Source organism: Scyliorhinus torazame, chromosome 2 (assembly GCF_047496885.1).
Source record: "Scyliorhinus torazame isolate Kashiwa2021f chromosome 2, sScyTor2.1, whole genome shotgun sequence".
In the NCBI taxonomy this organism is placed as follows: domain Eukaryota; kingdom Metazoa; phylum Chordata; class Chondrichthyes; order Carcharhiniformes; family Scyliorhinidae; genus Scyliorhinus; species Scyliorhinus torazame.
This window is the reverse complement of record NC_092708.1, coordinates 253,616,707-253,636,370: the sequence shown is the minus strand read 5'-3', so window position 1 is coordinate 253,636,370 and position 19,664 is coordinate 253,616,707. Positions and strand designations below refer to the sequence as shown.

The following is a 19,664-nucleotide window of genomic DNA, read 5'->3' as shown; positions in this document are numbered from 1 at the left end:
TCGTCCAAATGCCGCTGGAGCTCCTTAAAAGGGCCCAAATGTCTGTTATCGGCGGGAGCTGCCGACCGTGCGACCTACCTAGTCATAGCCGCAACCGGAAGTCATTAGAGGATTTTATGAGGTCGATAGAAACTATTTGTTCTGGTGTTGGAGTCCAAAGCAAGGGAGTAAAATCTTGATATTAGGCTGTTCCGGGATGATGCCAAGAAGCATGTATTCCAAAAAAAGGTAAGGAAATCAGGAACTCTCCCACAGAAAGATGTTAGATTCATTGAAAGTTTTAAAACTCCGATCAATAGATTTGTGTAAGGGTATTTTAAGTTATCGAATCAAAGAACCAAAGTTCTAGTGAGAATGGGGAACTTTAAAGAGATTTGGAATAGTTAAGAAATAGTAGTGGAGAAATGAATGGACTAAAGGGTCAGCAAATCCCCTGGACATGCTGGTCTGCATCCTAGTTATAAAAGGTAGCTACAGAGATGATGGAAACATTGGTTTTGATCTTCCTGAAGTCTAGTTCTGAAGTGTCCCTGTGGATTGGAAAGTAGTAAATTTGCTATTCAAAAAAAGAGGGCGAGTGAAATAGCCTAATATCAGTAGTAGAAGAAATGCTAGGAAGTATCATTCAGTATGCTCTCGGGGCACATGGGCACAATCAACACCAATTATGAAATAGAAATTGTGTTTGACAAACCTGAGATTTTCGAGGATGTAACTAACGGGATAGTTTTAAAAAAATATATATTTTTATTCTCCTTTTTCACATTTTCTCCCGCATTTATACCCATCAACAATAAACAATAATCAGCAAGATATGTCAATCCCCATAACAATAACAAAGATCCCATCCGCCCACCAACCCCCAAACATCAGCCTGCATGTTTACATAAACAAGTGACAAAATAGAATCAGGGATTACCCATAGTAGCTAACAGGATAGTTAAGTGGAAAGCAATGTATATAGTATATTTGGATTTCAAAAAGTGTCAATGAGATTCCATGCAAGAGGTTATTGTCCAAAATTGAGACTCATGGAATTGCGTGTAATATATTAGTGTAGAATGAGAAATGGTTAATGGACTGAAAACGGTAGGAATAAAAAAGCTATTTCCAGGTTGGTAGGCTGCAACTCTTGCAATACCATAAGGATCAGTGCTTGTTCCTCAGGTGTTTACAATTTATATCAATGACTTCGATGGGGAGACCAAGTGTACTGTATCTATGTTTGTTGACAATATAAATTTGAGTGAGGAAATAAGCTGAGAAGCTGGCATAAAAAAGGCTACAAAGGAATATGAAATGGTGAAGTGAGTTGGGAAGAAGAAGGCAGGTGTAATATATGGAAAAATATAAAGTTATCCACTTTGGAAGGAAAAATAGAAAAGCAGAATATTTTTTTAAAATGGGAAACGTTGGTGTCCTTGTACATGAGCTATAGAAAATTGGGGTGCAGGTACAGCAAGCAATTGGGAAAGCAACTGGTATGTTGGGGATTGGAGTACCAAAGTAGACGAGTCTTACCACAAATTAAATTGGACCTTAGTGACACCACACCTGCAATATTACCAATAGTTTGATCTCCTTCCCTAAGGAAGGACATACTTGCCTTGGAGGGAGCGCCACAATGATTGACTAGATTGATTCTGGGCTGAGAGAGTTGACCCAATGAGTAGACAAGTTGAGTATATTATATTATCTAGACTTTAGAAGAATGTGATGTGATCTCATTGAAATCTTGACGGGGTGAATGCTTTCCCTGGTTGGGAAGTCAAGAACTTAGGGTTTGCAGTCTCCAATAAGAGATGAATCATTTAGGACTGAGATAAGAAGGAATTCCTTCACTCAAAGGGTTGCGAATCTTTGGAATTCTGTACCCCAGAAAGCTATGGATACTTAATTGTTGAGCATATTCAAGACATAGTTTGATAGATTTTTGGATCCTCAAGGAATCGAGGGATATGAGGATAATGCAGGAAGATGGTGCTGAGGTAAAAGAACGGCCGTGACTTTATTAAATGGCAGAGTGGGCTCGAACGTGCAAATGTCCTACTCCTGCTCTTCTGTTTCTTATGTTCTGAAAATGAGTAGATGGAGTTAAGGTACATGGTCTAATTCAATGGTAGAGCAGGTTTGAGAAGCTGTATGGCCAATTCCTGTATTCCTTTAATTTTTCCTATAAAAGAAGCCCTTAGAAACACTATGTAACGACAAACTATTGTTCTTATAGTTCCACAAAGTGAGTTCTCTGGTATTTTAAAACCCTTAGCAACCACTAGAGTTAATTTGCTTGAGCCACCTGTTCTTGTCACAGTTGCTTCTGGCTGCACAGTTTTATTATGCAATTTGTTATTCATTTCTCTCTTTCGAAATAAAAACCCGAGATCTTTGAAGCTCAGAACAGTTGCCTTCAGCTCTGTGGATACAAATATTGTTCCGCTTACTGACCTGTGTTCTTGGTGAGTGGTGCTCCTAATCTGTCCCTTTGTTTCTGTAACCTTGCTTCATTAGGTCAGAAGGAAAACAGGTGGGACGCCGTGGAAGAAGCACGTCCCTGAAAGAACGGCAGCCCGCAAGACAGCAGAACGAGAGAGCAAACAGCTTGGATAATGAGCGCTCACCGGAGCCACGGCAGCACCTGCAGGTAGGTGCAAGAATTGGAACAAAAACCCTACTTCAACAAAGGTGCAACTCTCTTCATCCTAAGAAATATTGTGTACAAAATTTAAAACCTTATGTTTCTCCAAAGAAAATGTCCCAGTTTTGAATTTTTTTAAAGTCATTGTAACATGATGCACTTTATTTGTTTGATTCCTCTGCCTGCCGTCCCGCCCCCCCCAGTCGCAGGTTTATTTGCGAGCTGCTTGATGTGGGGAGAATTTGGCCAGCGTTTAAAAGTGAATGTTCTGAAGGTTTGTGGCCCAGGCAAGAATTATGTGCAAGATGATCATAGGTGGTCAAAGAACTTTGTAATGTTGAAACATTTTTTATGAGGCTGGTTGTGTTTTTTTCCGCTTTATTTTTCCTTCTACTCGGAAGGCATGAGACATGTTCAGGTACAGTTCAGTGAACACATCTGGCACGTCAAACAAATAATCATCCTTTATTTCATGAGCCTCCATAACTTGCAATGATGGTAGACAACTCTATATGATGGCACATCACAGTTCTGTTCTCCACTCTCATTCATAAATATACACTTCTGACAGGAACCATGAGCTGTGCAAACCTCTATCTATCTAAAGCAGTAAACTTATAATTCATATTCTGCCCACCTTCTCCATTATCATGGCTCCATCTGCCGACTGAGTATCAGCCAAGAATTGGAACACGGTACCACCTTTGCTCAGTGTTACACTGAATAATGCATGCAAATACTCTGGTCCATTGTGGAACTCTTCAAAACAGGATATTGTATAGAGGAAACACACAGTGGAGGAGATTCAGAGTTTACAATGCTATAGTTTATTAAAATAATAGGAACGGGTTGCACAGCAGCACTCTGCTGCATCACCGTAGAGCAGTCTTTTGCCATTTCTGCCTGTAATTAAATGAAATGAAAATCGCTTATTGTCACAAGTAGGCTTCAAATGAAGTTACTGTGAAAAGCCCCTAGTCGCCACATTCCGGCGCCTGTTCTGGGAGGCTGGTACGGGAATTGAACCGTGCTGCTGGCCTGCCTTGGTCTGCTTTCAAAGCCAGCGACTTAGCCCTGTGCTAAACAGCTGTAGCAAAGTAGTTAGCACAGATAACCGGCACAGGTAACCGGGTTGATGCGAATCGTGTGGTTCATAGTGTGTATGGACTTTCAAAATACATTTGCTAAAGTGCCACATAATAGATTTGTTAGCAATATTGCAGCCCATGGGTTAATGGGGTAGTGGCCATGTCAATACAAAATTTGTTAAAAGACAGAAAGCATAGAGAAGTAGTGTGACAGGTTTTTATCAAGGAAGTATACTCTAGTGTCCCTCATAGATTAGTATTGGAACTGCTGCTCTCTATTAATTTTCAAAAGGGAGTTAGATATATACTTTAAAGGAAAATTTGCAGGACAGTGGGATAAGAGGAGTGGGACTTAGCAATTTGTAAAGAGCTACATCCTACTACATTGTCCGATTCCATTGTTCCAAATAAATGGGAAGTAGCTGGATAATATTTTCAAGAATCAGAAAGCATGCCTACCATCCCTGATATGTTGAGGTGGCAGGGAAAGTACATTGAAATATGCCTCACTTCTCTCTTTCTCCAAAGTTCCCCAGAAGCAAAGTTTTCTGTCTTTGTGTTTCTGTCTCAGTTTCCATCTCGCTTATTCAGAACTTCCTTGCTGCTTCCGTGATACAGTTTTAGGTTTGGCAGTTAGATTTAACCTAAACTATTAAACCTACAATGGATGGTCACCTTGACCAAGGATAAGGTTGTGCTGGGACAGAGAAGACTAATAGGATATTTTCTTTTAAAAATTGGAGTTATTACTATTTTAATAATGTGAATAAGGAAAGGCTATTTCCACTGTTGAGGAATTAGTGAGGCGGGGGGGGGGGGTAGCATTATTAATTTAAAATTGCCACTACTGATGATACCTTCTGCTTACATGACTTGGTTTACTAAAGAAATGTAATGAGGACAAAGCTTCTAGAATTTTGATGTTTCCTATCCTGCGTGCTTGCTAATTTCATCAAGTGCAATGAAAGGTTCCTTCTCAGTGTTTAACCTTTAACTGTACACTCCCAGAAGGCCTTCATTTAAGGCACAAGTCTGATTGGGCCTTGAAGGTCCTCAGTTGTCAGTCTGTGGGCAGGAACCAGGAGCAGAGCTGAATGGTGTGAATCCCTGCAACAGATAAATAAACATCAGCGTGAGTCTTGCCTTCTGAATTCTTTTGTAAATTTTAAAATCATGCAGATATTACTCAACCTGATGGCATGATGAATCAATAGCATCAATCATTGTAGTTCTAAGCTCCAGGGTACTTCAGGGATCATACATTATAGATATTAATGTCAACTCCCTATACTGATTCTATGAGCACTCACCGATTGATCGGCTTACTTCTATTGCAAGCCACTTTATCAAACACTTTATCAAACACCTTCTGAAAATTCATATATTTTAGCTCAGTTGGCTAGACAGTTGGTTCGTGATGCAGGGCGAGGCCAGCAGCGTGGGCTCCATTCCCATACTGGCTGAGGGTATTCATGAAAACCCCGCCTTCTCAACCTTGCCCCTCGCCTGAGGTGTGGTGATCCTCGGGTTAAATCACCACCAGTCAGCTCTCCACCCTCAAAAAGGAAAGGCAGCCTATAGTCATCTGGGACTATGGTGACTTTACCTTTAGCTTACTCCATCCAATGTATTTACTTTGTCTATATAATTCATAATTTCTTCATTTTAAATTTACCACACAAGTTGGATTTTAACAAATCACTCCATATTTTTCCCCATTCATTTGTAAATATTCTGTAATTTGTTCTGGATTCTGCCCAAGATCATTGTTTAGGAATGTGACAGAGGATGTATTGTCAACACAACTGGTCCACCGCAGAGGACTCTTGTCAGTTTTTACATAGAATTTACAGTGCAGAAGGAGGCCATTCGGCCCATCGAGTCTGCACCGGCTCTTGCAAAGAGCACCCTACCCAAGGTCAACACCACCACCCTATCCCCATAACCCAGTAACCCCACCCAACATTAAGGGCAATTTTGGACACTAAGGGCAATTTATCATGGCCAATCCACCTAACCTGCACATCTTTGGACTGTGGGAGGAAACCGGAGCACCCGGAGGAAACCCACGCACACACGGGGAGGATGTGCAGACTCCGCACAGACAGTGACCCAAGCTGGAATCGAACCTGGGACCCTGGAGCTGTGAAGCAATTGTGCTATCCACAATGCTACTGTGCTGCCAGTTAGGTCATGTTCTGAACCCAAATTTATGAGGTTAAAAAGGCCAGTGTTAAACCCACCACCACACTCAGCCAATCGAGCACCCAGGCTCTTGCATGAAGTAATGGCCCCACAGGCCATCAGGGCCACAGGCACTGCTGGTGTTATATCAATGCATAGGCCGGAAGGGGAAAAAATAGTCAGTGAAAAAAAAAAAGCCATGTTCATGCAGAGCCTTATGATCATCAATAAAAAAGGGTTCTTTCCTAATTTGTATATTTGACAGAAAAACACTTTGGGTTGAGTTTCAGTGAGATGTTGAGAGAAAAGCACTCAGATGGAGACCAATGACCTTGAGTGTTGTTGCCCTCCTCCAACCAGCCAGCCTGCCTCAGGTCCCTGTTTATCCTATCAATTGGATAATTCCTGCCTCATATATGTTCTTCAGACTAAGTTCGGTCTTACTGGTGGTGAAGGTGTGCAGTTTGGCTCTTTTATATTGACCATTTCTGGCAGGAACCCATGTGCCTTCCAGCAACAGAACAGTATCAAAATAAAAATGTCTTGGGTACCTGGTCTTTGAGACAAGGAAAATTGCTGTGGCTATCAGGGTTACTTTTTAAAACCATACATAAGTTTCTTTACAGAACATTAACAATGTATGATGGTAATTAATTTATAGGTGAATTGTGATCTTGAGAACTTTGCTGAACATTTCAAAGTTCTCTTTGATGTATTTTGTCCAAAAGGTCACCAAGTAATGACTCTTTCTCATTCTGACATGCCTACAAGTCACAATAGCTGTCCAAAATGGTAATTGTGGTAGTTTTTAAGGTTACAGTGCTTATATTGGCTTTTTCCAAGTGGAATACATTGGCCTTGGGTGAAATGTGACAAAGATGTATCACAGATAACTGGGCTGAAAGGGTTAAATTATAAGGGCAAGTTATATAGGCTAGATAAAAGCAAATTACTCTGGATGCTGGAATCCTAAAGTAAACAGAAAATACTGGACAATCACTGCAGGTCTGGCAGCATCTGTGGGGAGAGAAGGGAGCCAACGTTTTGAGTCTGGATGACTCTTTGTCGAAGCTAGAGAGAACTGGAAATAGGGTCAGATTTTTACTGTTGTGGTGGGGGATGGAGCGGTGGGGCAGGATAGAGGGCAGCGATAGGTGGAGATTGACAAAGATGTTGTGGACAGAAAGACAAAAAGAATGTAAATTTCTTGCCTACACAAGATCACAGGCTATAAAGCAAGGCCAGGCGGAATATCTGGGGCTGGAGCATCCTTACCCGATGATCTGAATAAGTTCTATGCCCGCTTTGAGCAGTCAGCCAATGCCTCAGTGCCACCCGCCCCAACAGCCCTGGACACACCCATACTCATTATTACAACCTCAGAGGTAAGAGCTGCCTTCTTGAAAGTGACTCCGCGGAAAGTGACGGGTCCCGACGGAGTACCTGGGCGAGCACTCAGAGCCTGCGCAGACCAGTTGGCGAGTGTATTCGCAGATATCTTCAACACCTCACTCCTCCGCTCTGAGGTCCCCACCTCCTTCAAGAAGACCACCATAATGCCAGTACCAAAGAAGAATAAGGTTGCGTGCCTTAACGACTACTGACCGGTGGCCCTGACGCCTGTTATGAAATTCTTCGAGCGGCTAGTCATGAGACGGATCACTGCCAGCCTCCCAGACGGTCTCGATCCACTGCAGTTTGCCTATCACCACAACTGGTCCACAGCAGATGCTATCTCCCTGGCTCTACAATTAACACTCAAACACCTCGACAACAAGGACACCGAGATAAGACTGCTGTTCATCGACTACAGCTCTGCCTTCAACACCATTATCCCGAAAAGACAAATAACCAAACTCTGCAATCTTGGACTTGACCCCTCCGTGTGCAGCTGGATCCTTGACTTCCTCACCAACAGACTGTAATCTGTCAGGATAGGCAACAGCACCTCCTCCACAATAGTCCTCAACACCGGGGCCCCCCAACGGCGTGTGCTCAGTCCTCTACTGTACTCCCTATAAACACATGACTGTGTGGCAAGATTTAACTCCAATTCAATCTGTAAGTTTGCGGATGATACGACTGTGATGGGCCATATCTCAAACAACGACGAATCAGACTACAGGAGGGATATAAATCACTTGGTTGCATGGATTACCGAAAACAACCTCTCTCTAAATGTCGGAAAGACCAAGGAACTGATCATCGACTTCAGGAAGCATAGCACGACACACTCCCGTCTGCATCAATGGCTCCGAAGTGGAGATGGTCGATAGCTTTACGTTTATGGGGGTCACCATCACCAACAGTCTGTCCTGGTCCACTCATGTTGATGCAACAGTCAAGAAAGCCCAACAACGTCTCTACTTCCTACGGAAGCTAAAGAAATTTGGCATGTCTGCATCGACTCTCACAAACTTCTACAGATGTGCAATAGCGAGCATCCTATCCGGCTGCATCACAGCTTGGTATGGCAACTGCTCGGTCCAAGATCGCAAGAAACTGCAGAGTGTGGTGAACTCAGCCCAGCGCATCACACAAGCTTCCCACCGCCACATTGATTCTGTCTCCACCTCCCGCTGCCTCAGAAAGGCAGACAGGATTATCAGAGACCCCTCCCACCCAGGCATTGCCTTCTTCCAGACCCTTCCACCAGGCAGAAGGTACAGAAGTCTGAAGACCCGCACATCCAGACAGAGGAACAGCTTCTTCCCCACAGCTACAAGACTCCTCAACCACTCCCCCTCAGACTGATCTGTTCCCTGTAAGAACACTATTCACAACGCTCTATGCTGCTCTTGCTCATGTATTTGTTTTGTTTGGTCCCTTGTTCCGCACTGTAACCAATCACTGTTTGTTGATGTACCGTTTGTTAAAGTTCTCTGTTGATTATTCTCTTTGTTTACTATGTACGTACTGTGTACGTTCCCTCGGCTGCAGAAAAATACTTTTCATTGTACTGCGGTACATTTGACAATAAATCAAATCAAAATGGGGGTGATTAAGGCTAGGAAGAGTGTTGATAGTGGGACATAAAGATTAGAATGAGTTAATGGCAGAACAAAGGTGAGCAGTGTGTGAAAGGTCAACTAGGAACAGGGAACAGATGGCCCAAGTGGACTATATAGGCTCGGCTTCTACAAGATTAAGGAGTGACCTAATTGAGGTGCTTATTCTGTTGGTTGGATTTGATAGGGTGGAACGTAAGAAATTATTTTCTCTGTTCAGATTAGAATTCAGGCTCAAAGCAGATGCCAGAAAGCGCCTCTTCACAGAAAGGGTAGTGGAAATCTGGAACAGTGTTCCCCAAAATGCTGTTGCGGTTGGGGATCAATTTCAAAACCAAGATAATTTATTTGTTAGTTCAAGGTATGAAGGATTAGGAACCAAGGTTGGTAAATGGAGTTGAGTTACAGAATTAAATAGCAGAGCAGCCTTGACGAAGCTTAATTGCTGACTCCTGTCCTTATATTCCTAATTGTTCAAGTTTTAAACTCAGTTACATACACAGGTGGACACTCAATATCAACATCTGTTCACTAGATAGTATGAAACCCTTTTACAACCAGTGCAGCATGATGGCCCAGCGGTTAGCACTGCTGCCTCACAGGGACCTGTGTTCAATTCCAGATTTGGGTAGAGTTTGCAGGTTCTCCCCGTGTCTGCATGGGTTTCCTCCGGGTGCTCGGGTTTCCTCCCACAGTCCAAAGATGTGCAGGTTAGGCAGATTGGCCATGATCAATGTGCGGGGTTACGAGGATTGGGCAGGGGAGTGGGCCTAGGTAAAGTGCTCTTTCGGAGAGTCGATGCATATGTGATGGGCCAAATAGCCTCCTTCTGAACTGTAGAGGTCCTATGGCAACAAGGTAACACCAAGATATTGACTCTAATTGATACAAATTTATAAGTTCTAACTTAAAGTTACCTGTACCAATTTTTAATTTATGGGTGCTATTTTTAGTTATTGGTGACCCCTGCTTTTAGCTAGCCAGTGCCACCCTTTGGATCAGGGAAAAAGAGACCAATTGGACAGACAGTTAAGAAGTTATTCTGATTTTTACCCTTTGATAACTTAGGGTTACAGCTGTAACATATGGAGAGCCACTCAAACACAGCTGATGTTGTTTATCAAGTCTAGACTGAAAAAAACCCTCCCTCCAGTCACCAATGTTGTATTTCCATTTATACCAGTGCAGATGTTTTGCGTGGTTTTTTGTTCTGTCTAATTTGTTAATTGTCTTACCTTTGTGAAGATTTTCTTCAATTACGGTTTCAAAGTGCATGCATTTTACATTTTACCACACAGCAACTGCCTGAGTGACAATTTCACTGCCCTGAGTTGCACTGAAACCAATATGATTAATACAGTGCATCATAAAACCCTGTTTTTAACTTTACCAGTTTAAGACATATGAGCCTTGATTTAGAACTCGCTCGTCAGCTAATCTCATAACACCCCCTTGAGTTACTGGCCCAGGCTGCTTCTAGCCATAGTAAATAATATCCCTCAAGTCTAAGTAATTTGTCATCTCTTTCCATCCAAGCTGACCTTGCAAGAATACCAGTTAGTGCTCAACTTTGTGCTGTGAGCCTGCATCTGCTTCGATCTACATTAACAGTGCCATGAGCTGATTTGACACGGGACCACTGCAGTCAGCAGAGGAAACCTTCACCTGGTCAATCAGGATCAAATCCAGACCTGAATGTTGGAGATGTCAGAAAGATTCTTCTAAGCCACTGTACCACCCAGAATATTACCTCAAACTAAGGCAAGAAAGTAGAACCAGAGAGCTTAAGTTCAGATTCGTAAGAAGTAGTTTTACAGCCAATGTAACACAACCACATGAATGATTTATCTCATTCCCGTGATATTTTAAAGTTCTATTTATTAGTGACTATTATATTTATGACCCCCTCACAAGTGGAAACTTCTTTTCTACATCTACCCTTTCAAACTCTTTCATAATTGTAAATACCTCTACCAGGTCACCTCTCAACCTTCCCTTTATTAGACAAAAGAACCTGAGCTTTTATATAGTACCTCAAAGATGACCAATGTGTGATTTTAACCAATTATTTTTTATATATCTCTGATCAATGTTGTAATAGCAAAAATGTGTCAGCCAATTTACATGCAGAAATATTTCCTCAAAGGGCAATGTGACCATCTGTTTTTAATGATGTTGGTTGAGGGATAAATATTTCCCCAGACAGCAGCCAGAACTTCCCAGCTCTTCTTTAAAATAGTACCATGGCTTATTTTTTACATCTACTTGAGCAGACAGATGGAGGCCTCAGTTTATTGTCTAAAATTAAAGATGATCCCTCTAAAAGTGCAGTACTCCTGCATTGGGGGTGGCAGTCTAGATTATGGGGATGATTTTGTGACCAGGCTGCGGCCAGCACAAATCCCACTATATTGGGAGAATGACGAGAGATGCCCAAAAATGGGAGCTGCGCTGGGTGCTAAACAGTGCACGATGTTCCCGGCCCATTCTAACTGATGTGATCTGGTTCACACCATTGTGGACGTGAGCCAGATTAGCATATTAAAAGCAGAGTTAAACAGCCATTACCATATTCAAAATCGGTTTTACGTCAAATTCTTCGGACTCCTCATTATTCTCGCACACGTTGGCACAATGTGAAGCCAATGGGAATCACTACATGTCTCAACCACCAGAGAGACCAGATGTGATGATCATGCCGGGTGGAGGGCACAACCCCCGGGTGGCCAGTGACATGCCGGCACTGCCCATGTTGGCACTGCCAAAGGGTGGGGCATGAAAGGAGGAATTTGCCGACACCATCACGGGGTGTCAATCCCTGGTGGAACCGCGGGGGGGTGGGGGGTTGCTGGTGCCAGTGATTGCAGGGGGAGGGTCTTTGCCAGCAGGAAGTGGGCAGCACTTGAAGGGAGGTCCAGTGGGAAGGCCCCAATGCTCTATTGCCATTCTTGTTCTTATTGGTTAGGGGAGAGGGGGTGGTTGCCATTGAAGCCCTGATGCCAGCAATGTTGGGGGGGTGGCGGAAGCCTTCACTGTCACTTTGAAATCAGGGCATCCTTTTCTCTCTGAAGGCATGCTTGCTGGCATGTCTTGCACCACCCCTCAATGCCAGTGTGAATCATGCATCGCCCCCAAAAAACAGAACTACTTGTGGGAAGATCTTTAATTTTTAAAAATAAATTTAAATTTGGGGTCTATGTTCATACATCTTTGAAAGTTGCCACTCAAGTGGATAGAGCTGTGAAGAAGGCCTATGGTGTGCTCGCGTTCATTAACAGAGGGATTGAATTTAAGAGCCGTGAGGTGATGCAGCTGTACAAAACTTTGGTAAGGCCACATTTGGAGTACTGTGTACAGTTCTGGTCGCCTCATTTTAGGAAGGATGTGGAAGCTTTGGAAAAGGTGCAAAGAAGATTTACCAGGATGTTGCCTGGAATGGAGAGTAGGTCTTACGAGGAAAGGTTGAGGGTGCTAGGCCTTTTCTCATTAGAACGGAGAAGGATGAGGGGCGACTTGATAGAGGTTTATAAGATGATCAGGGGAATAGATAGAGTAGACAGTCAGAGACTTTTTCCCCGGGTGGAACAAACCATTACAAGGGGACATAAATTTAAGGTGAAAGGTGGAAGATATAGGAGGGATATCAGAGGTAGGTTCTTTACCCAGAGAGTAGTGGGGGCATGGAATGCACTGCCTGTGGAAGTAGTTGAGTCGGAAACATTAGGGACCTTCAAGCAGCTATTGGATAGGTACATGGATTACGGTTAAATTATATAGTGTAGATTTATTTGTTCTCAAGGGCAGCACGGTAGCATTGTGGATAGCACAATTGCTTCACAGCTCCAGGGTCCCAGGTTCGATTCCGGCTTGGGTCACTGACTGTGCGGAGTCTGCACGTCCTCCCCGTGTCTGCGTGGGTTTCCTCCGGGTGCTCCGGTTTCCTCCCACAATTCAAAGATGTGCAGGTTAGGTGAATTGGCCAATGATAAATTGCCCTTAATGTCCAAATTGCCCTTGGTGTTGGGTGAAGGTGTTGAGTTTGGGTAGGGTGCTCTTTCCAAGAGCCGGTGCAGACTCAAAGGGCCGAATGGCCTCCTTCTGCACTGTAAATTCAATGATAATCTATGATTAATCTAGGACAAAGGTTCGGCACAACATCGTGGGCCGAAGGGCCTGTTCTGTGCTGTATTTTCTATGTTCTATGTTAAAGTGCCCAATTACTTTTTTCTCCCAATTAAGGGGCAATTTAGGGTGGCCAATCCACCTACTCTACACATCTTTGGGTTGTGGGGATGAGACCCAGGCAGACACGGGGAGAATGCGCAAACTCCACTTGGACAGTGACCCGGGGCCAGGATCAAAACTGGGTCCCCGGCGCCATGAGGCAGCAATGCTAATCACTGATCAACTGTGCCACCTGTTATGGGCCAGGATTTAGAAAACTCCAAGGTATATCATGGAGTTCTCCTGACCCATGACTATTAATTTGATTTTAGTTATGGGAGCATAAGGGTCCTCTCTTCAGGTGTTATGCAACAGAGACCTTAAGTATTTTAAAAACAAAACAATGTTTATTCTATGAACCCAGTTAACATTTTCTAACCACAGAGTAAACATCTTATCAACTACCAACACACACAACCCCACAGATGCAATACTCTATAGGTAACCCTTAATAACTTTCCTGGCAACGTCCATAAGTTAAACCCTTTTTTACAAAGACAGCAGGTTTAAATTCTCTACAGAAACAGGTATTACTTTGAAATCATCAATGAGCTGAAGACATTATTTAGCTTGTAGAGAGACAGATCATGTTACACATCTGCTTGCTTTGAATACAGCTCTCCAACTCTGAAAACGAAACCCAAAACAGAGCCATAAAGCAGCTTTACAGCTCAAAACGAAAGTGAAAGACAGAAAGACAGCCCAGCTCCACCCACACACTGACACCAGGTATTTGATAAACGCCCATTTCTTAAAGGTACATTCACTTGACACACCCCTGTTTAATTTTAATCTTTTTTTTCTTTTTTTGAACTATGTGTGGGAAGATCTTAATGGAAAATGCACCAGCACCAATTTTTGCACCAGAAATTAAACTTAGGGTGACATTTCCCCCCCAAAATGACTTGTGTTCAAGTCTTTTGAGCCTTGAACCCACAACCTTCGTGAGCCACAATTGCTATAATGGGAGATTTTGGTTGGAGAGAATGACCTTTCGATTGATTCGAAGAATTCAGTGCAACAATCAAAGCTGACACTTCAATACAACATTGAGGGATCCTGCATTTTCAGAGGTGCTGTCTTTCGGATGCAGTTTTGAACTGAGTCCCTGTCTGCTTCCTGAAGTGGACATAAAAGGATCCCATTGCACTATTTCAAAGAGCAAGCAGGTTATGCCCAGTATCCTGGCCATTAGTTATCTCTCAATCAATATCACAAAAACAGATCATCCAGTCATTATCACGTTGCTGCTTGTGTATGTTTGCTGTGTGAATTTTAGCTGCCACATTTCCTACATTACAACAATGATCACACTTCAAAATGCTTCATTATCTGTATACATTTTTATAATTATTTTGATTTGAATCTCTACTTCCTCCCCACAATTAACTGCACATTGGCACCAAAGGTTTTGCTACCCAGGCAGGTAGCTCGGGTCAGGAAATTTCCTGACCTGGCAGACCTGCCTTAGTTTCAAAGGCCTCATCAAACCCAATTCTTGCTTCGGAGAGGCGGGGTGGGATTATGTGGGACAGCCAACCCTGGAAGCACATCCCAGGGGGTCAGAGGTTGAGGTGGGCTGGTTAAAAGGTCTTCTAATCCTCAAATGGGCCCCACCAACCCCCATGACACCTGCATGCCAACCCATGAGACCACCCACCCTCATGTCCCCTTCTAATCCCCATGCCCTCCATTCAGACCATGCCACTTCATGTCCCAAACGCCACCTCAGCTACTAGCCCAGTATCCACCATGGGCAGATCTCAGGAGCCATATGGAGATTGAAAAAAGTAAACTTCAAAAATATTCACAATTTAATACAGTTATCACTCTACACACTTGACAGGGGGGGCACTCCCAGTCACGAAACTAATTCAAAGTTTTTGAATCTCAAGTGGTTAATCCCTTATAAAAATAACATATTTCTATTCAGACCCCACATCAAAGACAGCTAATCCTTTAATAGCCCCTTTAAAATGTCAATTAAACTGTGAACTCAAGACTTCTGTTGAGATGATTGTAGCTTTTGAAACTCAGAATATATAATGTCATAGTGGTAGTCTTTTGAGAAATGCAACAAAGACCTCTATTGAAATTCTATCAACAGATGGAAATGTTTTTTTTTTTAACCTACACCAGATGACCTGACAATCAAAGCAGTTCAGCAATCTTTTTTTTACTGTAATTGACAGCTTTAGCCTATGTTTTATCCATGTTTAAACGGCTGTGGATTTTTAAACAACTTCAGATTATGACTCTTAAACAGTTTCTTTTTGAACTCGGCATTGAGTTCAAATGGCCTTGCTGAGTTCAGAACTTCCACCTATGTGAATCATGCCCCACTTCCTTCCCTGCCAGCAGAAATTAGATCTGTCAGAAATGAGGGCACCTTCTGCAAGCAGGAGCTACAGGGAAACATATTAAATTTGTGTTTATTCAGTTGAAGCTCCTTTAAAAGTCCACATAGCCTTCCCAACTCTGAAAATCCAGCCTCAACATGTTCTGAGTCACTGTTCTTTTCTCTCTGACATTTCTGGTGAGACATACATGCATACATGAGTGGAGTTGCTCAATTTCATGGTTTAATTTTCAATTCATAATAATCTTTATTATTGTCACAAGTAGGCTTGCATTAACAGTGCAATGAAGTTACTGCGAAAATCCCCCAGTCGCCACATTCCGGCGCCTGTTCGGGTACACTGAGGGAGAATTCAGAGTGTCCAAATTACCTGACAACATGTCTTTCGGGATTTGTGGGAGGAAACCAGAGCACCCACAGGAAGCCCACTCAGACACGAGGAGAACGTACAGACTCCGCACAGACAGTGACCCAAGCTGGGAATCGAACCGGGACCCTGATGCTGTGAAGCAATGGTGCTAACCACTGTGTTACTGTGCCGCCCATACCTCCGCTAAGGCCTATGTTCTGTGACTCCTGCTGTGTTTAATTCTCTGTTTCACTGAACATGAATATGGCACAATTTAAAGGGAGAGAAGTAAACACCCACAAATTTCAGTTGTAGGGTGGAATAGTCCTGTGGAAAAATAAATATTGAGTTTACGGATCCCCCCACTCATCCAATAAAAGATTCAGAGTGACTGTGCTGGGTTCCAGTTGTGATCATGTTGCAAATTGTAATTGTAGGGAAGTATGTAATATGTGTGTAGTAAATGGAGTAATATATCTACCCTTTTTAATTTAAAAAAAATCTGACGAGTCGAGCCTTGTTTACTCTCCCTTTTCGCCACTCATTTTATATTCAAATCTGTATAACTGCTAACCTTCATCCCTTAACTTCAAAGGGCACTACTTTGACATTGCTGAACAGCATGAAGAGAGCCGCATTCACTCAAGTAAGTGAGCGGTGAATCTTTTATTTGCATATGTTTTTTACTTAAAAGAATTTTGCTAGTTGAAGTAAAACTTGGGCCTGGCAAAGCACCAATAATAGAAACATTTTAAATCTGTGTTCATCTAGTTGAAACTTTTTTGACTAAACACACGAGAGTAATAGGTTCAACTGATTTGTTGGGACTTGTGTGATGTCAACTACACATTTAGTTTGGTAATCATTTGTAATTTGCTTTCTACCTTCCATTATTGTATGCTTGGAGCCAACTTCTATTCCTTAACACATACATATTGTGGGGGGTAATTACAAGTAGTTGCAACGTGCATGAATTTAAGTGCTGTACCACAGTGACATTGAATGACAAATGCCAGAATCTCAGTTGACGCTCAAGTTCTCTCCTTCAACATTGAGCAAATAAGACAGAATCTTTTTTGGAAGGGGAAAAAGGCACATTTCAGGAATAGGATTACGACCTAAGTTTGGGGTTGAGGATGGGACAAGAGAGAGGGACTGGGTCTAGGAGCAGAAACAGAAAATGCATATGAACATCAAGTAAGGCAACATTGATATGCTTTGGCCATGACTTTTTTGATTAAGCATCTCCAACTAAACTTTTTACATTTTTTCTTTCGAACACTGACAAATCTTCTGTGCACTTTTCAGTTTTGCTGATTTATTTCATATAGCTGTTCTAGAATTCCTTGTTTAATGTTTTTTTTAAGATACCAGTAGAACATCAGTAAGAGGGGATTAAGGTAAGTGAAAGCAAACATCAAAAACTATTTGGTTAGAATTGAGGACAGTACAATGAAGGTTTACTAAATTGGTCTTTGGGAAGAGAGGCTGAGTAAATTGGGCTTGTATTCTCTGGATTTAGAAGAACGAGAAGTGATCTAATTGAAAACAACAAAATTCTGAAGGGGCTAGATGGGATGGATACAGAGCGATAGTTTCCATTGGTCGGGAAATTTAAAACGGAAAATGAAAATAAGGAAATGTCAGACGTGTTGAATAATATTTTTCTGTCATCTTTCACAGCAAAGAGAGAGGATTAAATACCTGACACTCTGGGTGGGGGGTTGCGGTTGGAGTCCGGACGGGGGGTGTTGGATCAATAATGATTCACTAAAATTAATGCAAGCAAGAAGACCATATTAGAAAAATAATGGCACTGAAGACTGACAAATCCCTAGGACTTGATGATTTCCACCCAGAGTTTGAGAGGTATGGGTGAGGAAATCGAAGCTGTTGCATCCATAGTCTTCCAAAGCGGTCTCAGTTTAGGAATTGCCCCCTGGAATGTAAAATTGCGAATGTAATTTCATTATTTAAGGAAGGTCAAAGAGAGAGGAACTATTTAATAATAGACCAGCAAATCTAACAGGAGGAGTTATAGGAATATGTAGTTAAGAATAGAATGATAATACTTGGGGAAATCTGGTTTGATTATAGAGAACCAATGTGAATTCGTAAAGGGGAGATCATGTATAATGAACCTAATTGAGGAACTAAAGTGGTAGGCAAGGAAATGTCTATGGATGTAATTTATATGGACTACAAGAAGACATTCAATAAAGTTCCACATAAGGGACATGAGCTCAAATTAAAGCTCATGGAGCTGAAGGCAAATTATTTTAGCTGGTTCAATTAAACAGTAAAAGGCAGAGTAGGAATAATGGGTATATACTCAAATTAGAGGGCGTAGTAAATAGTGTAAATAAGAACATAAAATTAAGAAAATACGTTGATAGAGTTAATAATTGGAAAAACTGTGGCAGATGGATGTCAGTGCAGGTAAATAGGAGGTCATCAACTTTAGACCGAGGACGGACAAATTTGAGTATTATTTAAACTAAAAAGCTAGGAATGGAGGAGGTCTAGAGACTTGAAGCTGTTGAGTAAATTGAAAATGGGTGTAAATATCTCTAAAACGTAGTAGCCAGATCTTTAAAATCCAATAGCCAGGTATAACAAATAATCAAAATAGCTAATGGAATGTTGGCCTTTACAACTAGACATCTAGCATATAAAGGGGAGGAGGTTTTGCTACAACTACATAAAGCCTTTGTTAAATCATTGGAGAACTGGGCACCATACCTTAGAAAGCCTATATTGACGTAGTGCAATACAGATTCGACAAAATATTGCCAGGGCTCCAAGGGTTAAATTGTGATGAAAGATTACATGAACTAGTCTTGAATTCCCCGAAATAAAGAATTTTAAGGGTCATTTGATTGAGGTGTTTAGGATTTTGAAAGGAATTGATAGGCGAGAGAGAATTTTTGTCCACTTGTGAAGGAGTCTAGAACAAAGGGATATCACCTTAATCAGAGCCAACCATTTAGCAGAGAAGTTAGGAAAGATTTCTTCATGTAAAGGGTGTTGGAAATGTGAAGCTCTCTCCCCAAAAAGCAGATGATGGCGCAATTAGTTCATTTAAATCTGACGGTGATATATTTTTGCCAGTCAAGGATACAAAGGGACATAGAGCCAAGGTAGATGGATGGCTACAACATGCGGATCAGCCGTGATTTCACTGGCTATCAACAGACTCAAAGGGCTGAATGTTCAAGGAATCTTAAAACCTAAAGTGTGGGCTTTAATCTTAAATGATTCAAGATTTGAAGCATCAGAGTTAGGTTCCATACCAAAGTGACCAGCTCATTTTACTTGATTTGTGTAAATCTGGAAAAATGCGCACTAAAAATGTGTCTGCATTACCAGTGTTTGCATTCTGTTTGTTACTGCAGATCCCCCGGAAAACTGTCTACGACCAGTTGAATCACATCCTAATTTCAGATGAGCAGTTGCCAGAAAACATAATTCTGATCAATACGTCAGACTGGCAGGGACAGGTATGCATCAACCCACGAGGCATGTTTATAACAGATGCCCCTACAATACACAATTGATTACACTACGGAGTAGTACTGAGGGAGTGCTGCATTGTCCTGTTTTGAAGGTGAAATTTTCTCCTTCAAGTGGGCATTAAAGATCCCATGAAATTATTTGAAGAGCTGAGGCATTCTATCAATGCCATGGCTAATATTTATCCCTCAACTAACACATTGACCGGATGATAAGTCATTTATTTCATTGCTATGTTTGGTTGCTTGCTGCGCACAAATTAGTTGTCGCATTTCCTGCATTACAACAACAGTGACTACAGTTC

General features: G+C 42.0%; 1 protein-coding gene across 2 annotated transcripts in view; it reads left to right on the top strand.

Moving 5' to 3' along the window:
- Positions 1-19,664, top strand: part of pacs2 (phosphofurin acidic cluster sorting protein 2) — a 376,820-nt gene that overhangs the window by 280,011 nt on the left and 77,145 nt on the right. For both annotated transcript variants that reach the window (XM_072486155.1, XM_072486154.1), the window contains exons 13-15: positions 2,509-2,641; positions 16,443-16,493; positions 19,243-19,347. In XM_072486155.1, the coding sequence (XP_072342256.1) occupies positions 2,509-2,641; positions 16,443-16,493; positions 19,243-19,347 (289 nt within the window). The remainder of the gene's footprint in view (positions 1-2,508; positions 2,642-16,442; positions 16,494-19,242; positions 19,348-19,664) is intronic.